This window comes from Muscardinus avellanarius (genome assembly GCF_963383645.1).
Source record: "Muscardinus avellanarius genome assembly, chromosome: 5".
Lineage (NCBI taxonomy): Eukaryota > Metazoa > Chordata > Mammalia > Rodentia > Gliridae > Muscardinus > Muscardinus avellanarius.
This window is the reverse complement of record NC_137790.1, coordinates 130,494,567-130,513,669: the sequence shown is the minus strand read 5'-3', so window position 1 is coordinate 130,513,669 and position 19,103 is coordinate 130,494,567. Positions and strand designations below refer to the sequence as shown.

The 19,103-nt window shown below is 51.3% G+C and overlaps 1 protein-coding gene across 1 annotated transcript in view; it reads left to right on the top strand.

Annotated features, from left to right (window-relative positions):
- The window catches only part of SPSB4 (splA/ryanodine receptor domain and SOCS box containing 4), a gene marked incomplete at both ends in the record, with an annotated part of 59,479 nt that extends 42,524 nt beyond the window's left edge, over positions 1–16,955 (top strand). The window contains one exon of the mRNA XM_080696329.1: positions 16,828–16,955. Coding sequence (XP_080552455.1) covers positions 16,828–16,955 — 128 coding nt within the window. The remainder of the gene's footprint in view (positions 1–16,827) is intronic.
- Between the last annotated feature and the right edge of the window lie 2,148 nt (positions 16,956–19,103).

Sequence of the window (19,103 nt, the reverse complement as noted above, 5' to 3'; positions counted from 1 at the left end):
CTGAGCTGAGATATAAGTTATTAGATAGAGGAGGCCGCAAAAGGCATTTCAGGAGAGAGTGCAGCATCTGAAAAGGTCATTTCCTCCCCCTCCTCTCTCTCCCTTCTGTTCCTCCTCCCTGTCCCTGCCTTTGGCTTTAAAACACACACAGCAGAGTTCAGAAGATGGAAAGAAGTCTGCCGTATGCAGGAGAGAGAGAAGCAGAGACAGAGAGAGATAGGACGATGCACTGGTCTAACTGGTCATTTGTTTGTTCATAAAGATCTGGGTCTTTTGGAGCCCAGTATATATATATTTTTAACCTCAGTATTATTTGTTGCAGTGCAGGCATAAGGTTTAATCAAAACATGACCGTGATAAGCCTTCTGCCCACTCCTGTTCCGCACTCTGTCCGCAGTAGCCACTGAGTTGTTGGGTTCTGGAATCTTCTCCTAAGATGTTCCCCACAAATATACAAACAGCAGCACACCTGTAATCCTAGTACTTGGGAGGCTGAGACAGGAGGATTGCAAGTTCGAGGACAGCCTCAGCAAGTAGTGAGACTCTCATCAACCTAGTGAGACCCTGTTTCCATCTAAAAACAGCTCGGCGGTAGAAGGCCCCCGGGTTCAATCCCCAGTGCCGCTTTTTGAAGCCATTACTGGTAGGCTGATGTGTCCATCAGCCCCTCAGTGAGTGACTTCAGACTTCCACAGTGACCTTTACTGAGGTTTGCTTCTTCTCCGTCCTCCCCGCCGTCCTCCCCTCCCTCCTCCCCACCTCTGCCTCAGCAGCCGGGTGTCAAGCCTCCTCCCCACCCATCCTGGTCCCAGTGACTGGTCACTATGGCAACAAAGGCTTTCCATCAAAACACGGCCTTCCAGGGATTTTATTTTGAGCCCCAATTAAGCCAGGCAGGCTGAAGGCTGAGAACAGCACAGGGAAGAGTGTTTTATGGCCTGCGAGAGAGCCCAGGCACTATTTATAGCTCCTTAATCGGTGTTGCTAAATGGGGTCTTAATGCAGGTCCCGTGGCAACCGCACATTTTCATCACGGAGCCTCTCCTGCCTGCAGCCTCGCTCCCCCATCTGTCGGCCTGATGGGGAAACGGTGCCCCCTCGACTCCGCAGCTGCCGGCTGGCTACCTGGCTCGCTGACCTCCTCCCGACACCAGCAGACCCTTTGCAGCCCGGCCTCTGGGAATCTGTGCCTCGCGGGGTTGTCACGTCCTTCAGGAATCTGGATTTCTAGGAAGGGCTGTTCTGCCCAAGGCTGGGATTCGGTCTCCAAACTCCCACTACCTCTCCCTAAGCTCCCCATCAAAGCCAGAGCAGGATTAAGGACACACACATGACAATATACAGATGAATATTCACATTTATGGAGATGTGCAGAAAAGCCTTTCCACCAATGCCTCATTGGTTAACACATAGTTTCACTTATTGAAAAGAGCAAGTCAACTATTTCTGACAGCTGGGGAGACTGAGGCCGAGAATGGGAGAGACAGCAGCCATCATTGGCAAGCACTGTCACAGAGCTTTATAAGTACCATCTGGTTCAGCCTTCACAGAACTTGTCATATAGAGAAGGAAGCTGTATCAGTCAGGATAGGCCAGGTGTTGCTGCAGTAACATACAACCCCCAAATATCACTGGCTTCAAACACTGAAGACTTGTTTCTTCCCCTACTGCATGCCCATCACTGGTCAGCTAGAGGCTTTATTCCCGAGCTTTGTGTTATCATGTCAGATCCAGGGTGGGAGGGAGCAGCCTCAAATGGTCACTAATGGAAAAGAAAAAAGAAACAACACACACTGGTCCCTAAAGCTTTCAGCTAGAAGTGACACACGTCACTGTCACCGATGTTTCATCAGTCAAAGCAGATGTGATGGTTTCACTTTACTTCAAGTAAGTCCGGAAGCAGGAGCTGATTCCGTGCCCCGAGAGCAAAAGCTGGAATCGTTGAGAACAACATTAATGACTTCCACAGGAGCTGGGAGCCCCAGGGGTGACGCGATTTGCCGGATCCCATCTATCCTAAGTGGCAGAGCAGAGATTTGAATTCTCAGCTGTTTCCCCCAGAAACTGGCATCTTTCCCCCATGCAGCAAAGTAGTTATGGTCTCTCTAGTTGTAGAGAGACAGACTTTGACTTGAACGGCATCTCCAGCGTCCACCAGCCATGACCCGGGCTAGGCAAAAAGTTAACCTCTCAGAGCCCGCCCCCTTCATCTGTGAAATGAAGATAATGGAGTTTTAGGAGCAAAACTTTATTCATACCAGTTCAGGGCCAACCCAGGTGATAGCGAGACTCAACTGGAACCCGGCGAGGCTATTTATAGTTACCCCTTAGTTCCCCGGCTGTGAATATTAATAGGTTTCACTGGAGAAATATTAATGCGTTTGATTACAGGCACTGCCCCAGCCACCAGGGATGTTACGCCGTACGCGGCATAAGCAACCTAATTACTCAACTCTGGCACTTTCTCTTTTTGGTTAAGGAGCAGTGGCCCTGGGATGCCTCCCTTGAGGGCAGGAGATGGGAGGTTGTCACGAGGATTGGGGAGATGCTGTGTCAAAACTTCTGAGCACCAGGCCTGGTGCGCAGTGAGTGCTTAGTGCTTGGTTATCCTTGGCCCCTCGGTTGGACTGAAGAGGCAGGAAAGAGGCCTGGGCTGTGAGAGACGGCCACAGGAGCTGAAAGCAAAGTGAGAAAAGTGTAGGAACGCTCCAGTCTGCACTGAGCCGAAGTCAACAGACCTCTGGATTTCTTGAATACTCCCTCCTAGCACACGGTGTCTCTTTAGGGCCTCATTTATCCTTGAGTGTGTTTTTGGAACGATTCACTCTGACAGCAAATGGCGTATTTGTGAAGGTCCTTGGGAAAGACAGGGCGCTTTGTAAGTGTAAGTACTGTTTTGTCCTTGCGTTTATTATATTTAAACCGAAGAAGTGTGCCGTTTGCTTCGGTGAGACCCTGCGGTTGCCGCATCGTTCACCTCTAAAACCATTCCTCTGAAGGCTTCAAAGCCGGTGGGAGTCAAGCCCCCTCCACCAGAGCCGCTTCCCTTTTCTCTGCTAAGCATTCTGGGGTCTGCTAGAATCTCAGAGAGCAAAAGGCTTCCACTGCCTTGCAAGAGGCACTGGCTTCCCTTCCTCCGTGGAAGAGGGATTGATCAAGCCATCCAGAGTAACACCAGCCATGGCACCGGGCCCTGAGCTAAGACTCGCCAGCCTAGAGGAGTTCCCAGTGGGGGCAAGAGGGGAAGGCACTCAGCACCAACGGGGTCCTTGGCTTATGAGACGGAAAAGAATTCCAGCACAAGCCAGTCGGAAACATGGAGATGTGTTTATGGAAGCAAGGAACACACATTCAAGGGAGAATGGGGGCCTCCTCCAGCGGGAGGGGTGCATTTGGGGGTCCCTGGCTCTTCTCTGTAGATTTTCTTCTGTGAGGGATGGGCAGGAGTAGTGAGGATGACCTCAGTCTGGTGGTCCCAGGACGAGTCAGGGTGTTGGGGTCAGCTGCAGAGTCCTGATGATCAGGGCTCACTAGCTTCCTAGCAGGCATCTCTTGTTTAGACTCTTCAGGGACTAGTGACTGTGCCCAAGGAGACTGCTGTGTCGTGTGACCTCTGTCCTCAGACCAACAGCTGTTTCTCCTGCTTAAGTATTCCAGATTGGATAATTAACAGTTCAGGGTGTTCTGTAAGTCTTTCCAATAGGGTGTCCAGCCACCTTTCCAGGGCGTTTGTGTGGTCTCAGTTGTCTGATCAATAGATACCTCTTGGAGGACAGCCAGCAGTGCTCAGGGTGATTGGTAAAGACTGGTCAATTCCCCGGGAATCAGGACTGATGGGGAGGGGACTGGGGAAGGCTGCCACAGGCTTCCATCTTAAAGTTAGTTCCCCTTTCTCTTCCTTCCTGTATCCCTTCCTTCCGTCCTTCTTTCCTTTCTCCTTCCTTTCCTCCTTTTTCTGTCTCTTCTTTCTTTTTCTTTTTTTCCTTTTGTGGTACTGGGGATGGATCCCAGGGGCATTCTACCTCTGAGCGACACCCCCAGTCCTATTTTTTTATTTTTTATTTTGAAAGAGGGTCTCATTGAGTTGCAAAGGGCCTGTCTCAGCCTCCTAAATGCTGAGATTACTGTAAATGGTATTACGAGCGTGCACCACCACTCCCGGCTTATTCTTTATTTTGAAACAGGGTCTCACGACGTCACAGAGGACCTCACTAAGTAGCTGAGGCTGGCCATGAACCCACAATCCTCCCATCTCAGCCTCCCAAGTACTGGGATTAAAAGCGTACGCCACCACGCCCAGCTGTCTTATTTCTTATAACCTAGCTCAAGCCTGCCCAAGCTGGTATCCCCCTTCAAAGCTCTTCGGCAGGTCAGGACCTCCCTGTGACTCACACGCCTCTTCTGTAAGGAAAGATTTTCAGGCTTGTGGTGAGGATGAGTTAATTTATGGAAAATTCTTAGAGCCTGGTGCAGCAAACACTAGCTGGCTGTCATTAATATTTTCTTACAGCGAGTCTGTAGCAGAATCAGGATTGGGACCTTCCATCACCCACTCCAGGGATCCTGTGCAGCTAAACAATCACCCTCTGCTGGCTCACAGGGCCCTCAATGACCCCACAGGGACTGTGGGGGGGGTGCCCCACCCTGCTCCCTAACTCCCAGAGCTTTCAAGCAAGGTTTTTCCTTACTGCAAAATGCCATGAGACTACGTGGCTGGGTCCAGGCTGGCACCAGCGAGAGGACGCATCTGAATTACATGGGCCGGGCAGGCGTGCTAGCAGGGTTCAGGGAGGGCAGAGCTAGTGGTCCTGGGTGATGGTTATTGTTTTCAAGAGTAAGGGGATTCCTGGTCCATGTTCCTCTGAGAAAGTGGTTTTCTTTTTTTTTCTCTCTCTCTCTCTTTTTTTTTTTTTTTTTTTGGTACTGGGGGTGGAACCCAGAGGCTTTCTACCTCCGGGCTATACTCCCAGACCTTTTTTTATATTTTATTTGGAAACAGGGTCTCACTAAGTTGCTGAGAGCCTCACTAAGTAGCTGGGGCTGGCTTTGAACCCGTGCGATCCTCCTGTCTCAGCCTCCCAAGCGCAGGGATTACAAGCGTGCGCCACTATGCCTGGCTAAGAAAGAAAGTGTTTTTTCTACAACCTGAACTAAGGTACTTCCTTGCTTTTTTCCCAACACACACACACACACACACACACACACACACACACACACACACACACACAGTATATTTTCTCTGTCTCTTTTCTCTGTAGATACATTTTTCCCCATAAACCTCTAAGGGCTGTTAACCCTTTTTCTGTAGTAAAATGAGAAATAAGCTGTTTGGGTTTATGGGAAAAAAATATATGTAAGCATGTTAGGCATCCTGGGCTTTGAGTAGTGTTTCCTGAGGCACAGACCTGGGAGCCCAGCAGCTCTGCCCTGCTCACTGGGTAACCCCAGACGTGCCCGAGTTTCCCCACCTCTTCAGTGAGGGCAAGAATGGTCCCCGCCTCACAGGGTATGGGGATATGACTGAAGAAGTTACTGCATGTCAAGCGCTTGGCACAGTGTGGCCCAAAGCAAACTGTTTATCAGTATTTCGTTATCATTATTACTGATTACTGTCTCATCTTCAATGATGGTGGTATTACTGCTACTCTCTGGTGGCCCTCACAGCGCCCCCTAATGCCTCGGTGGTCTACCTGCACACAGTAGATAACTGTCCCCTCCTGGAAAAGTGGGTGTGTTTGGCTGTTAGGTAGGTAGGAACTCACCTTCCCTGATGCTGGAAATCTACCTGAAGAGACTACAAAAAGAGAGAGAAGACAGGGTTTTAATGCAGATCTGGCTTTTTACCTATAGTTATGGACATAAAGTCATACCCATGGAAGAACAGGGGCCAAATTCATGGCTGTGATGAAGTTCCTGTTGCTTCCATGGTTGGAGCCAACCTTCTGGCAGTTACTGGGGGCTGGAATGCTCCCCCAACCCCATCACTGGGGAGCAGCAGGTACCAACTCCCTATAAATAGGTGGTGGTGGATGCGGCTGGCTTAGGACTGCATCTGGGCCTAGAAATATTTTGCTTAGTCATACTAAGTTAAAAAAAAAAATACAGGCATCACATAAAAATCAGCAGGAAATCTGGTATCCCAGAAGCACATTCCCTCTTGGCCCTGAGTTGCCCTCCCATGTGCTGTCCGGTTGGCACGGACCCCGCCGCACCCGCCGCCCATGGTCCATCACCCATCCTCAGTCCTGTTCCACATCGTTCACTTACGTTGGCATTTGCAGCCTCTGGTCTCAAATGCAAACATATTTGTGCCGTAGAAGCTGGTTTTCATTCATACGCTAGCCTTTTTTTTTTTTTTTTATTGCGGTACTGTGGATGGAACCCAGGGGCATCCTACCTCCTAGCTATACCCCCAGCCCTTTTTAAAAATTCTTTATTTCAAAACAGGGTCTCACTGAGTTACAAAGAGCCTCACTAAGTAGTAGCTGAGGCTGTCCGTGAACTCTGGGATTACAAGCGTGCGCCACCATCCTCAGCCATTTTGTTTCAAAGTTACTTAAAACAAGAAATTATCTGCTTGAAACCAGAAGTGGAAACAGAGTCAGAGTTTTGCAGATGTGCCAGCTCTTACTCGTCTGTACCGTGGCTGGTTTGCACGCTGCAAATATTCCTTTGTCATCATTTGCCACTTTTTAGTATACACGGCTTTCCTCTTCTGGAGCTCTAGCTCATAAATGCTGGTTCCTCCTGAGTCTAATTGACTAAAGGAGGGAGAGAACCGGGTTGAGAAAACCAGGCGGACTTCATCCAAGAATTCGGTGTACTCATCGGTTTCGCTTAACTGAAGAAAAACAAGCTTCCGCCATCTCCTCAGGGCCCTTTTCTGAGCTCACACTGGGAGGGGTCAAACAAACCCAAAGAATCCCAGGAAGGCCACGAAAGCAAGCCACTGCGGACGAGCCGCTTAGCAAGAGGCTGGCGGGTGACGTCTTCGAGTGTGAGGAAGTTTGCCTGACGACAACAGAATTCAGCACGCTACTTGGCCTTGGTGGTGGGGAGCCCCACCAGGGCCACTTCAGCAGGGAGCTGGAGGTGGGCAAGACCCCTCACGGAGTCCAAATTCCAGACAGAACCAGGCAGATGGGTCCCCTCAGAAAATGTCCTCTTTCAGCAAGGCCCTTCGCTCTGGGACACTCCCAGCTCACCTACCAGCGCCTGGCGGAGGTTGTTGGGTGAGGGAAGCACCTGCGGTCCCTGCAGGGATCGCAGATGCACAGGAAACCCCCTAAGAGCATCACACAAGGTGGGGCTGAGGGGCAGGGCAAGGGCCGGGGACCACCGAGAGGGAGTAATAGGGCTGGTGGAAACAAATCCTTTGTGGTGACCGGCACACACACCCGACCCCACCAGGAAAGCTGGCCACCGAGGGCCCCTCCCATACTGCACCGCTCACATCCTTAAGATGTGACCTTAAGAGAGTTACTTAACCTTTCTCTGTAGCCGGGCATTCAAACCAGGACACATCTCATCAGGTTGTTGTGTGGATTAAATAAAGTAAAGCATATAAAGTGCTTAGACATGACACAGGGAGCAGATCCTAACTCCTCGCTAAAGCTATTTATAGTATTATTATTACTGCCCAAAATTCAGCTAAAGAATCCAGTAAAACACCCAAATGGGTATTTATTTATTTTGTACTGGGGACTGAACTCGGGGACATTCTACCTGAACTAGAGCCTCCAGCCCTATTTTATTTTTATTTTAAAACAGAGTCTCTGCCGGGCGTGGTGGCGCACGCTTGTAATCCCCTCGCTTGGGAGACAGAGACAGGAGGATCGCGCAGGTTCGAAGCCAGCCGTGCATGCTGGCTTAGGAGACCCTGTTTCCAAATAAAAAATAGGTTTGGGAATGTAGCCTGGAGGTAGAAGGGCTTCCAGGAACCCCAGTACCACCAAAAATAAATAAATAAATAAATAAATAAATAAATAAATAAATAAAACAGTCTCACTGGGCGTGGTGGTGCACCCTTGTAATCCCAGCATTCAGGAGGCTGAGACAGGAGGATGGCAGTTCACGGACAGCCTCAGCTACTACTTAGTGAGGCCCTTTGCAACTCATTTGGACCCTGGTTCAAAATAAAGAATAAAAAATAAGCCTGGGGGTGTAGCTCAAAGGTAGAATGCCCCTGGGCTCCATCCGCAGTACCACACACACACACACACAAAAAAAAGTCTAAGTTGCTGAGGCTGGCCTTGAACCTGTGACCCTACCATCTCTGCCTCCCAAATCCTGGGATTACAGGCCAGTCTGCCACTATACCTGGGTTCAAATGGGCCTTGAAGATATGCTGATGCTCATGGTTTTCCCAGTGCCTCTGCTTCTGGTGAGAAGGTAGGAAGGAGGATCTTGGGACGTAGGGCTGGAGCCTTGGAGTCACTTGGGGGAGCATGGAGCTCCGGCTTCTGGTGCCTGAGCCGCTCTGGCCCATGCGGACCTCTGTTAGGAATTATCTGTGGTTGTCAACAGAGTGACCTGAACTTCGAGATACCATAGAGTATCTGGTCCTCAGTGCCCCCCACCAGCTGCCTCTTTTTTTTTTTCCACTGTGTCCCCAAGGACACTAACTGTTCTGAAATATTAATAATAACTGTCATTGGCTGGTTACCCTCCGAGCTCAGGGCCTATGCTAGCTATGCTAGGACCCTTGACTCTGTCCCCTGCCCGACCCTCCCAGTGCACCCCATTTTAAGGAAGAAGCAGCCTGTCCCATCAAGCAGAACATGACCCTAGCCCTTCAATCCAGCATGACCTTCTGCCCGGCAGGGCTAAGTCCTAAGCGAGCACCAGTGACTCCATTATTACTCATTAACTAGAAGGAACTGCTGCTCACCTTCTGGCCCGGCTCTTGTTTGAGTTAGATCGGGGCCAACTCGTAACTTTTCTCTTTTCCTTTAATTCTCCCTACCTCCCTCTTTTTTAACTGGACATCTGGTACACGAAATTGAATTAAACCTAATCCTTAGTTATAGCACACTGTCGTCGGTGGTTCTCCTCGTCAGTTATAATTTGCTTTTCATTTACTCTGTAATTTATAACTTAACGCGCATCCCCGTACTCACCACCCAACCCACAGACTACGATGTGGGCAAGCGAAACACCTCTGTGCCCCTCCCCGAGCATCTTTGCCAGCCTGCATCTTTGGGCTTTGCCCCCATACAGATGCGCGCCTCGGCTGTGCCTTGGTGAGTTCTGTTGACGTTAATTTGTGTACGCCTATGCCGGTCCCACCCTGAGAGGCCCGTCAGGCAGGTGGGTGAGTGCCACACGAGAGCGTTAACAACCAGCCTGAGAAGGGAGTTCTGGTATCTCGCTAACACCCCCTCCTAACGCTCCCCAAGACTGGGCAGACTCTGCAGTTCACCCCAAGAGAAAGAACGGGGTTGTTTTAGAATTACCCCGCTGCTTAGAGAAGAGCCTGTTTAGTGGACTTAGGAAAGAGAAGCCCAGAGGGCGTTGTGCATGGACCCCGGGGCACTCAGGTCCCGCTGCCCCCAACTCCCTTTGTCTACAGGATGGCAGGCGCCCAGGCTCCAGCCCAGCCATGGCTAAAATGGGCCTTGCTTGGTACAGTTGCGGGAGGCCTCTGAGCGCCCAGCCTTGCCTTTGACGATGCCAGCAGGCCAGAGCCAGTTGTCCCTGAGCCTGCCCCACCTGCCTGGAGGAGGCCCTGGAGCCAGAGGCCCGGCCTCCGAGGCTGCCCACCTTCGTCTCTCAGCCATCACCTGCCTGGCCAGTTCCTTTTTGGGGTGTGTGTGTGTGTGTGTGTCTGTGTGTGTCTGTGTTTTCTATCAAACCTAATTGGACTCGGCATAGCCAGCAACACCAGGGTTCAATATGCTTCCCGTTCTGCACAATGTCAGGCAGCAGAAGGCCACCTGATCCGTTCCTTGGAGCGCTGGCTGCTCCAACGAGACAGAGGCGCTGGGGCTGGCTCAGCAGCAAGGGCGCGCTGCCATCTGAGGTGGAAGGAACGGGAACAGTGGCTCTGGATGCTTTTACTTATTTTTAATTTATTATCTTTTTGCTTTTTATTTATTTTTTTGCTTTTTATTTATTTATATATATATTTTTTCGGTACTGAGGATGGAACCCAGGGACATTCTACCTCTACACCCCCAGCCCTTTTTTTTTTTTTGGTGGTACGGTGGTACTGGGGTTCCTGGAAGCCCTTCTACCTCCGGGCTACACTCCCAGACCTATTTTTACATTTTTATTTGGAAACAGGGTCTCTTAAGCCAGCGCGCGGCTGGCTTCGAACCTGCGCGATCCTCCTGTCTCTGCCTCCCAAGCAGGGGGATTACAAGCGTGCGCCACCACGCCTGGCTTCCGCAGCCCTATTTTTTATTCTTTATTTTGAGATATTTTTTTTCAGGTCTGAGGATGGAACCCAGGGGCATTCGACCTCCAAGCTACACCCCCCTGCCCTATTTTTTATTCTTTATTTTGAAACAGGGTCTCACTAAGTTGCGGAGAGCCCAAGTAGCTGGGGCTGTCCACGAACTGCGATCCTTCAGTCTCGGCCTCCCAAAATCTGGGATTACAAGCATGCGCCATCATGCCTGGCTCAGGTGCTTTTTATCACCGGCTTATTTCACAGACCCCACTCTGCGTTGCCCCAGCCCCTTCCTCGCTGGCCACCCCACAGTCCCTGGGTGAAGAGGGGCAGGAAGACAGGGCTCCATGGCCCAGAGGGCTCTCTGGGGCCAGCAGTGGTCACCGGGGGGGATGGCCGATGTAAAGGTCACGGCTGGGCCACTTTAACGCCGAGGTACAGGGAGTGGGTGTCCAGGGAGGGGGTGTCCGAGTGGAGGAGGGGTCCCTGAGGCCCCTCGGGAAGTGGAATCTGAGCAACAAGAGAGTCGCCCCGCCATCGACAGCAGCAGGTGCAGGTGGAAAGGCACCTGGGAGGCCAGGCCAGAGCCCTGACGAGCAGGGGTTAAAAAGTGGCTTCCAGGAGTAGAGAGAGGACTGAGTCCAGTGGCGGGGCCACAGGGGCGGGGTGCTCCTCACAGGCGGCTGTGGGTGCAGAGCTGTGAACTCGGCTGGACAAGGGAGGTGGGCCCGTTAAGGCGGGATGAAGGGGGCTCTCAGAGAGGACGGGGGGGGGGGCTACTGTTTCCTGAGTGTGGGGTGGTCATTTCACAGGCCCAGTGTAAGGGAGGCTTGAGGGGCAGGGAAGCTGGGGCAGTGTCAGAGGTGAGGAGCCCGGGGCACTCCCGGGAGGGGGCTCTGTAGAGAACCGGCTGCCGGAAGGAGGAGGTTCCAGGCGTCAAGTTCTCAGGGATCTTCCTAGCCTTCTGTACCGCTCTCCTCCATGTCAGCATCCCATTTTCTGTTTTGGGAAGCATATACCAGCCTGTGGCTGGAGTTTCCTTTCATCTCGCTGGACTACCTCCTGGGGTAGCTTTCACACCAGGTGGGCGGGGCCCTTCCTTCAGGGCCACCAGACACGTCTGAAACCATGAACCAATGACCACTGCATGCTCTAAGCCACGTAGCTCTCCGTTGCCCTGGGGGACTGGGAATCTTTGGGTGGAAATATCTTGCTGGAGACATTTTCCTGTTGGGTCCTGAGTCAGGGGGCTGGTGGGCCAGACCCTCGGGTTCTAAGTAGACATGCCTTTCCCTTCCCACCAACGCCTCCCACCTCGGCTGTAGTGGAAGGTTTGCTCCTGTCCTTTTGACTTCTCTGCTGGCCTCCCACACTGGGCAGGTGCACACACAGGATCCAGGTTTAGCTGGGGCAGAGAGGGGAGCCTGAGTCTCCTTGGGTGTTGGGGTTGCCATTCTTTAAGGATTACCGTGATGTTTGTTTGAAGCCTGGGGCTTCTCTGGGATTCTTGGAGTGAAAGCCAAGCAACCAGTTTCTCTGCTTGATTTCTCCACCATCCTAGCCCCACTGCTTTCTGCCTTCCTGGACTCTACCCGGTTGTCCAGCCCGTCGATGATGCCTTTCCTGTTTTCCCGCACCATTCCCACACTCTTCACGTGCACGCATGCACTCGTGAGCACATCTTTATCATTTGAGAGATGCTGGGTGTGGAGGCCAGGGATGCCCTTTTAGCACACTGCCTCTGTCTCTCAAACAGCTCCATACAGTGCACACAAATTCCACTGGAATTTTGGAGCACGCACTGTTCTGGGTCTTCCCCGATGGAGGTTTCTCTGCGGCGTTGCTAGGGAAGGCTATGCATTATTTAGGGCTATTTTTTGGCGCAATCCTCCTCTGTGCATATGAAGTAACTTGAGATAACTTGAGAGCTCTCTAATCCCAGACAGAGTCAGGGCCCCACCTGGGCCGCGGAGCCACCTGCGCCGATGACAGTCCTTGGCACAGAGTCTGCCGGATGATGTGGCTTGGGTCCTGGCCGGGCTCGAGGCTCTTGTTGTTGGGGAGACAGTGAAGCTGGACAAGCAAAGGCTGTCCACATTCCAAATGCTTGCTAGTCGTGAGCTGAGGTCTCTCCGGTGGCCATGACAGGGCCGGCTGGAACGGGGATGCTGTATTTTGGAAGTCCTATGATTGCAAGGGACGAGACATCAGTCCATTTGCATAATCAGCTCAGTGAATCGACATCTGATGGATGCAGATTCAGAGAGCGGAGGCGCCAAGTCACTGAGGGGGGAAACTACGGTGCCTGGTCTGAATCCTGTGGGCAAGAAGTGCAGGGAAGGGTGTTTTCCACATGAGGAGCTGCATCAGGGGATGCCCAAAGGCACAAAAGCTTTTCTGTGGATCTTCAGCCACCGAAATAGTCTGTGGACAAGTGATTCACGCGGTTTCTGCTACAGAGTGTGTGCACACTGGTTTCTTTTCCTGAGAACACACAAACCGTGTCCAGGTCTACTTCGGTTCCGATCTCATGGCTGTCAACTCAGAATCCTCTCCCATCTCTGCCCAGTGTCTACAATTACCACAAAGGAATTTAATTTCACCTCTTGGTCTTAAAAAGTGAATCCGTCTTCAAAATACAGACGCAGGGATGAGGGCAGGGCGGAGACTTGCGTCTTGGTATCTTTCATGGCCTGCGAAAGACCTGAGGGACCCAGGGACGCAGCTTAAGCCTCCAGGCCCTGAGCTCAGGTCTCCACCGGCCTCCGTCTCAGAGGAGGATCGTTCTGATCCGATGAGCTAACTGCCCCATTTTAGGCTGGCGAAACAGAGTGTGTGGACATGTCCGGGCTCTGGGGCTGCGCAGGGGTCTGGTGGTGGGGAGTGGTGCAGAATCCAGGTCGCTGCTGAGGGAGGACTTTCCACACAATCGCCTGCTGATATTTTTAGCCTGGAACTGGACGTCTGGCCCCGGCTCCAGTAAATCTTCATCAAGAGCAGAACATTGTTTTCAATTAGGATGATGTTACCGGAGCGTTTTTAGAACCACAATAAGTAAGTTAGGGCTATTTTTAAGGGTACCTCTTGAGCTGGTGGCCTGAAATAAAACATGTTTCAGAGAGCAGGCCCGGAAGGTGAGGGGCGAGCCGTGTCACACCATCCTCAGGGTGGCCCGTGGGTAGATGGGCGCCAGCCCATTTTACAGACAAGAAAACTGTGGTTCTGAGCTGGGCCAGCTGGCTCTGGCCCAGGAGACCTGGGAGTGGGAACTGGGACTCCAGCCCCTCCCCCACTTTGTCAAGGCTTGAACGGGTCCATGCCCACTCCCCACACAGTCTATGAGTTATTATTTTTTTAATATAATTGATTTTTTTCTCTTTTTTTGTGTGTGGTGCTGGGGATTGAACCCAGTGGCATTCTACCTCAGAGCTACACCATCAGCCTTTAAAAAAAAAAAGATTTTTTTACTCTTTATTTTGAAGCAGGGTCTCACTAAGTTGCAGAGGGCCCCAGTAGCTGAGGCTGGCTGCAAACCCGGATCCTCCTGCCTCAGCCTCACAAGTGCTGGGATTACAAACGTGTATGTGCCACCACGCTCGACTTGTTAAATTTGTTTTTGAAGTGTTACTCACACAGAAAGCATGCATATCTTAAGTATGACGATATTTGCCCCTGGTCACCACTGTTCTTAGCTTGTCAACCCGCTGTGGAACTCCATATAGAATCCACACAGTGAGTGTGTGTGTGTGTGTGTGTGTGTTACTGAAGATTGAACCCAGGGGCATTCTACCCCTGAGCTATACCTACATCCCTATTTATTTTTTATTTATTTATTTATTTATTTTGGTGGTACTAGGCTTGGAACCCAGAGGCTTTCTACCTCCGGGCTATACTCCCAGACCTTTTTTATATTTTATTTGGAAACAGGGTCTCACTAAGTTGCTGAGAGCCTCACTAAGTAGCTGAGGCTGCTTTCGAACCCTTGTGATCCTCCTGTCTCAGCCTCCCAAGCGCGGGGATTACAAGTGTGCGCCACCACATCTGGCCCACACACCTATTTAAAAAAAAAACAAAAACAAAAACAAAAAAAACACGTTTACGAGAATCTCACAGTTTGCTGAGGCTGTTCTCAAACCTGTGATCTTCCTATCTCAGCCTCTCAAGTGCTGGCATTCCAGGCGTAAGCCACCACACCCAACCATGATGTACTTTTTCTTTACTTAAAATTATGTTTGGGCCGGGTGTGGTGGTGCACCAATCCCACTCTAACCCTGCAGCCCCACCCCCATTTCCTCTGCAGCCCTCCTAGTGAAAGTTCCTGAAAAGCGCACTTTTCACCCTCGAGATACGATTCCTATCATACCCTTTGTGCTAGCGTTTACCACCTATGGTTCCATGACTCCTTAGGATGCTTTGAAAATATTACTTATTAAGACTCAGGTTCAGGTATCTAGCATGTCCTAGTATGCTGCGGGAACTGGGCCTGTGAAAGCCATATAAACACAGGTAACCGTCACCATCCTCACTGCGTCCCGAGGGTGCCCAAGGCCAGCCACATCTCTCTCCCCACAACTTCCTGCCTGTGCTGGCTCATTTATCTTTTTTATTCTTATTTTTTTTGGCACTGGCAATTAAACCCAGGGGCATTCTTCTACCGCCAAATTATATCCCCAGACCAATTTTATTTTTCATTTTGAAAAAGTTCCCAGGCTGGCCTCGAACCTGTGATCCTCCTTATCTCAGTTAGACTTAGGGTTAGGGTGAATATAGACGTAGTCTATATTGACTATATATTGACTATATATGTGTGTGTATATATATATATATATATTTTTTTTTTTGCAGTATTGGAGATGGAACCCAAGGTCATTCTACCTCCAAGCTACACCCCCAGCCCTATATTTTTATTCTTTATTTTGAAACAGGGTCTCACTGAGTTGCAGAGGGCCTCACTAAGTAGCTGAGGTTGTCTGCGAACCACGATCCTCCTGTCTCAACCTCCCAAATGCTGGGATTACAAGCCTGCACCACCACGCCCAGCTTATATTACACTTCATTAAAATCATTCATGTATTTAAAAATCCCAGACCATAAACCCTCTCTGGTTTCCAGACCGTCTCTGGCCCTGACTTGGTTATCTCTGTGTCTCCAGGGCTAAGGGCTGAAGGACAGTTAGAGCCGAATATGGGTGTCTGCAGTAAACCCAATTAAACATGTTCGGACCGGTCCTGTGTTCAGAGTTTCCATTGCGTATAGATTTTGATTTATGAATTTTTCCAGAACTGGATGTTAGAAGAAAATAGTTCTCTCCACTGACTGAAGCTGGAGGGGAAGTCTGAGGAGGTGAAGGGATCTCATGTGCCTCTCAGAATCCTATTTATTTTATTTTATTTATTTTTGAGATGAGGGCCTCACTGTGCTGCCCAGGCTGGCCTCCAGCTCGAGGTTCAAAGCCATCCTCCTGCCTCAGCCTCCCCAGTAGCTGGGAGTGCAGGCTCCCACCACCATACCCACAGACTAACATACTTCTAAGAGAAAGCACCCCTGCGGGTCCACCTGAGTCCAGTGAGCTTGGGGCATTCTTTAATCATGCCCTGCAGCAAGAAGGGCTTTTTACACAGAGATACGCCAAAACACTTACATCAGAAAATTTTCATGATAAAGTATTTATACTTGTTTTTAGCATTTGCTCCCAAATTTCCTCTTTCCTTTTTTTTTTTTTTTCCTTTACTTTCTTAAAAGTGTCACTGCTGAGTGGGGTATGGTGGCACACGCTTGTAATCTCGGTACTTGGGAGGCTGAGATGGGAGGATCTCAGGTTTGCATCCAGCCTCAGCTACTTATTGAGGCCCTCTGCAACTTAGTGAAGACCTGTTTCAAAATAAAGAATAAGCCGGGCATGGTGGCGCACGCTTGTAATCCCAGCATGTGGGAGGCTGAGATGGGAAGATCACGGTTTGCAGACAGCCTCAGCTACTTAGGCCCTTTGCAACTCAGTGGGACCCTGTTTCAGAATAAAGAATAAAAAATAGGGCAGGGGTCGTAGCTCGGAGGTCGAATGCCCCTGGGTTCCATCCCCAGACCTGCAAAAATAAATAATGAAAAATAAAAAATGAAGAATAAAAAAGGCAGGGGGTGTGGCTTACATGTAGAATGCCTCTAGGTTCCATCCCCAGTACCGCAAACATAAATAAATTAATTAATTAATAAATAAATTAATTCATTAATAGTATCTTTCTCACTGTTGAATTGATCCCACAATTCTTTAATCAGCTCCCCCCACCCTGCCTGCAGCTTGCTCAGCACCAATGTAGGCCTCCAGCTAAGGTCACCAGAGAATCCCTGAGCAGGTGGGCGGGGGTGTGGCGGTGGGTGGGGTGAGTGGGCACCTGGCAGGTGAGCCGGATACTGACCACTGCCCCCATCTCTTGCAGCTGAGCCGCTGCCACTCATGGACCTGTGCCGGAGATCCATCCGCTCGGCCCTGGGCCGCCAGCGCCTGCGTGACATCGGCTCCCTGCCCCTGCCTCAGTCGCTTAAAAACTATCTGCAGTACCAGTGAGCGCGGCTGTACCCTGGCAGGGCGCGGGCTGCCTGTCACTCACGGTACATTCAGGAAGGGGTCTTCCCTGGCCCCCAGGACATTCAGTTCTCTATGAGGCCAAGATGTGCTACCGACTTTGGAAAGGACATGCCCGTTGCCAACAGTATTTACAGCCCTGGATACAGCCCTCGGGAGAGTCACACGCTCTTTGGAAGCTATGAAGGGCCGGAGCCGGGGAGTCACCACGGAAATCCTGCCCACCAGCCAGGACGTGGCAGCCCCCGTATGGATCAGCTGCGAGCTTGCCTCCATATTCAAGATAATAAATAAAATAAGTGGTCAGGAGCCATCCGACGGGGCCAGACAGGGCCGGGGGAAACTGGCCTGGTGCTGGGAGAAAGTTCCCTCCAAATAGGGAATGCCCAGGGAACTTGTCCCGGGCACCTCTCTGGCCTCTCCCCTTGGCGAGGGCGGTGGGACTGTCATAGCCTTTTAGGACTTGGTGACATTTTGAGAGCCCAAACAGCGGAATTGGCAACCGGACAAAGCAATGTTTAGACACCTCTGGCTTACCTCTTTGAGCGTTGTTTACTTATCCCCTCCAGGTGTCCCTCTTCCCCTGGCCAATGACAGTTGTCCGGCAGCCCAGGCCTTCTATTCAGGGACAGGAGTCTGACGATTGACCCCAGGGACAGAGTTTCTCTTGACTCGTTATTATTTTCAGTAGCGTTTGCGTTTTGGAAGAGGAGTGTGGTGAGAACTGTCCATAGTCCAAAGGTGCTAATGGGGGATTGTGACAGCCAAGCCCGACCGCGTCCCGGGGCTGGGCAGCCCTCCCCGGGGTGGGGGGAGTCCATTCAGGGTGCAGCCTGGCTGTCACAAAGCCATGTTTAAGAGAACTATTTTTTCACTTTAGGAGAATCCCACGAGTTTGTTTCCTGTTTCAAATGTGCATATGATGTGCTGTTTATTTATCGGCCTGGGGCCCCTGGGGCGGCCTTGGCACTGGACAGGTGGACGTGGGACACTCTCTGTGCCCACCCCCAGCCTGGTCCTCCCGCAGAACCACTTTGCTGCTGCTGCTGCCGCCGCCGCCTCCCGGCTTGGCATCTCTTGTGTTTTGGAGGTTTTCTGCCCAGACTCCTTTTTAACTGGAAACCGTCACGGCAGTGGGATACCAGGGCCTCAGACGACACTTCCTCCCCCAAATTCAATGTGAATTTGACCGATGAATGAGAAGTGTTTCTAATAAAGTTTGTCATTCGGTCCTGCAGCTGTTTATTAAGAGCCCTTTAGGAGAGGGGCCAGGAGAGTGCCTGCCACCAACCTGGTTGGTCTGTTCTCAGATCCACAGAAGCCAGGTGCATAAATGCTGCCCCGGGCCCTTCTGATTTTCCCCATCGATGGTCTTTACTTGAACTGAAACCCCAGGGATGCCAGGCCTGTCCTGCAAGATGGGATGAGCCGAGGTCCACACAAAGCTGGCCATAATGGCAAAAAAAAAAAAAAAAAAAAAAGTCAAACTCCTGATGTCAGGGCCGCAATGCCCGAGGGCTGGGTGGCTCTGCAGGGGGACTTGGGGTGTGCAGGGCAGATCCTACAGGCTGCCAGTTTGGCATATGGTCACCAAGGAGCAGAGAAAATTGATTGCTGGAAGGCAAGCGTGAGATCAGACAGAGTCGGAGCCTCCACAGCGTTGAGTAATACCAGCCACCAACACGCATGGTGCCAACCTCCCAGGACCACGCTCAGGTTGATGTATCCATCCCCAGGGGAGACATTCTAGTGCAGCCAAAGAGGGTGGGCCAGAGTTCACAAAGTAGGCGGAGGAGGATGAGGTGACGGAGGGCCTCCTGGAGGAAGAGGCATTCTCCAGACCTGCCATTTTTTGAGGAAGCTGCTCTCAGCACCCAGAACGGTCCTGAGCACTAGGGCCAGAGCCTTCTCGGCCCCGCATGGCTGCAGCTTCAGACACAGCCCTGGATTATACACATGGCCCCGGCAGAGGCCTGCGGAGCTGGGGGAGGGGCCGAAGCACCCCTTCCCCATAGCTGGGATGCCCAGGGGGACCCTAAGCCGGGAGGGGAGGGCGTCCCTCACAGGGAGACCCAGCCCCAGGCCCCTGGCTCTCCACCAATTCCATCCCCTCGGGTATTTACTAAGCAC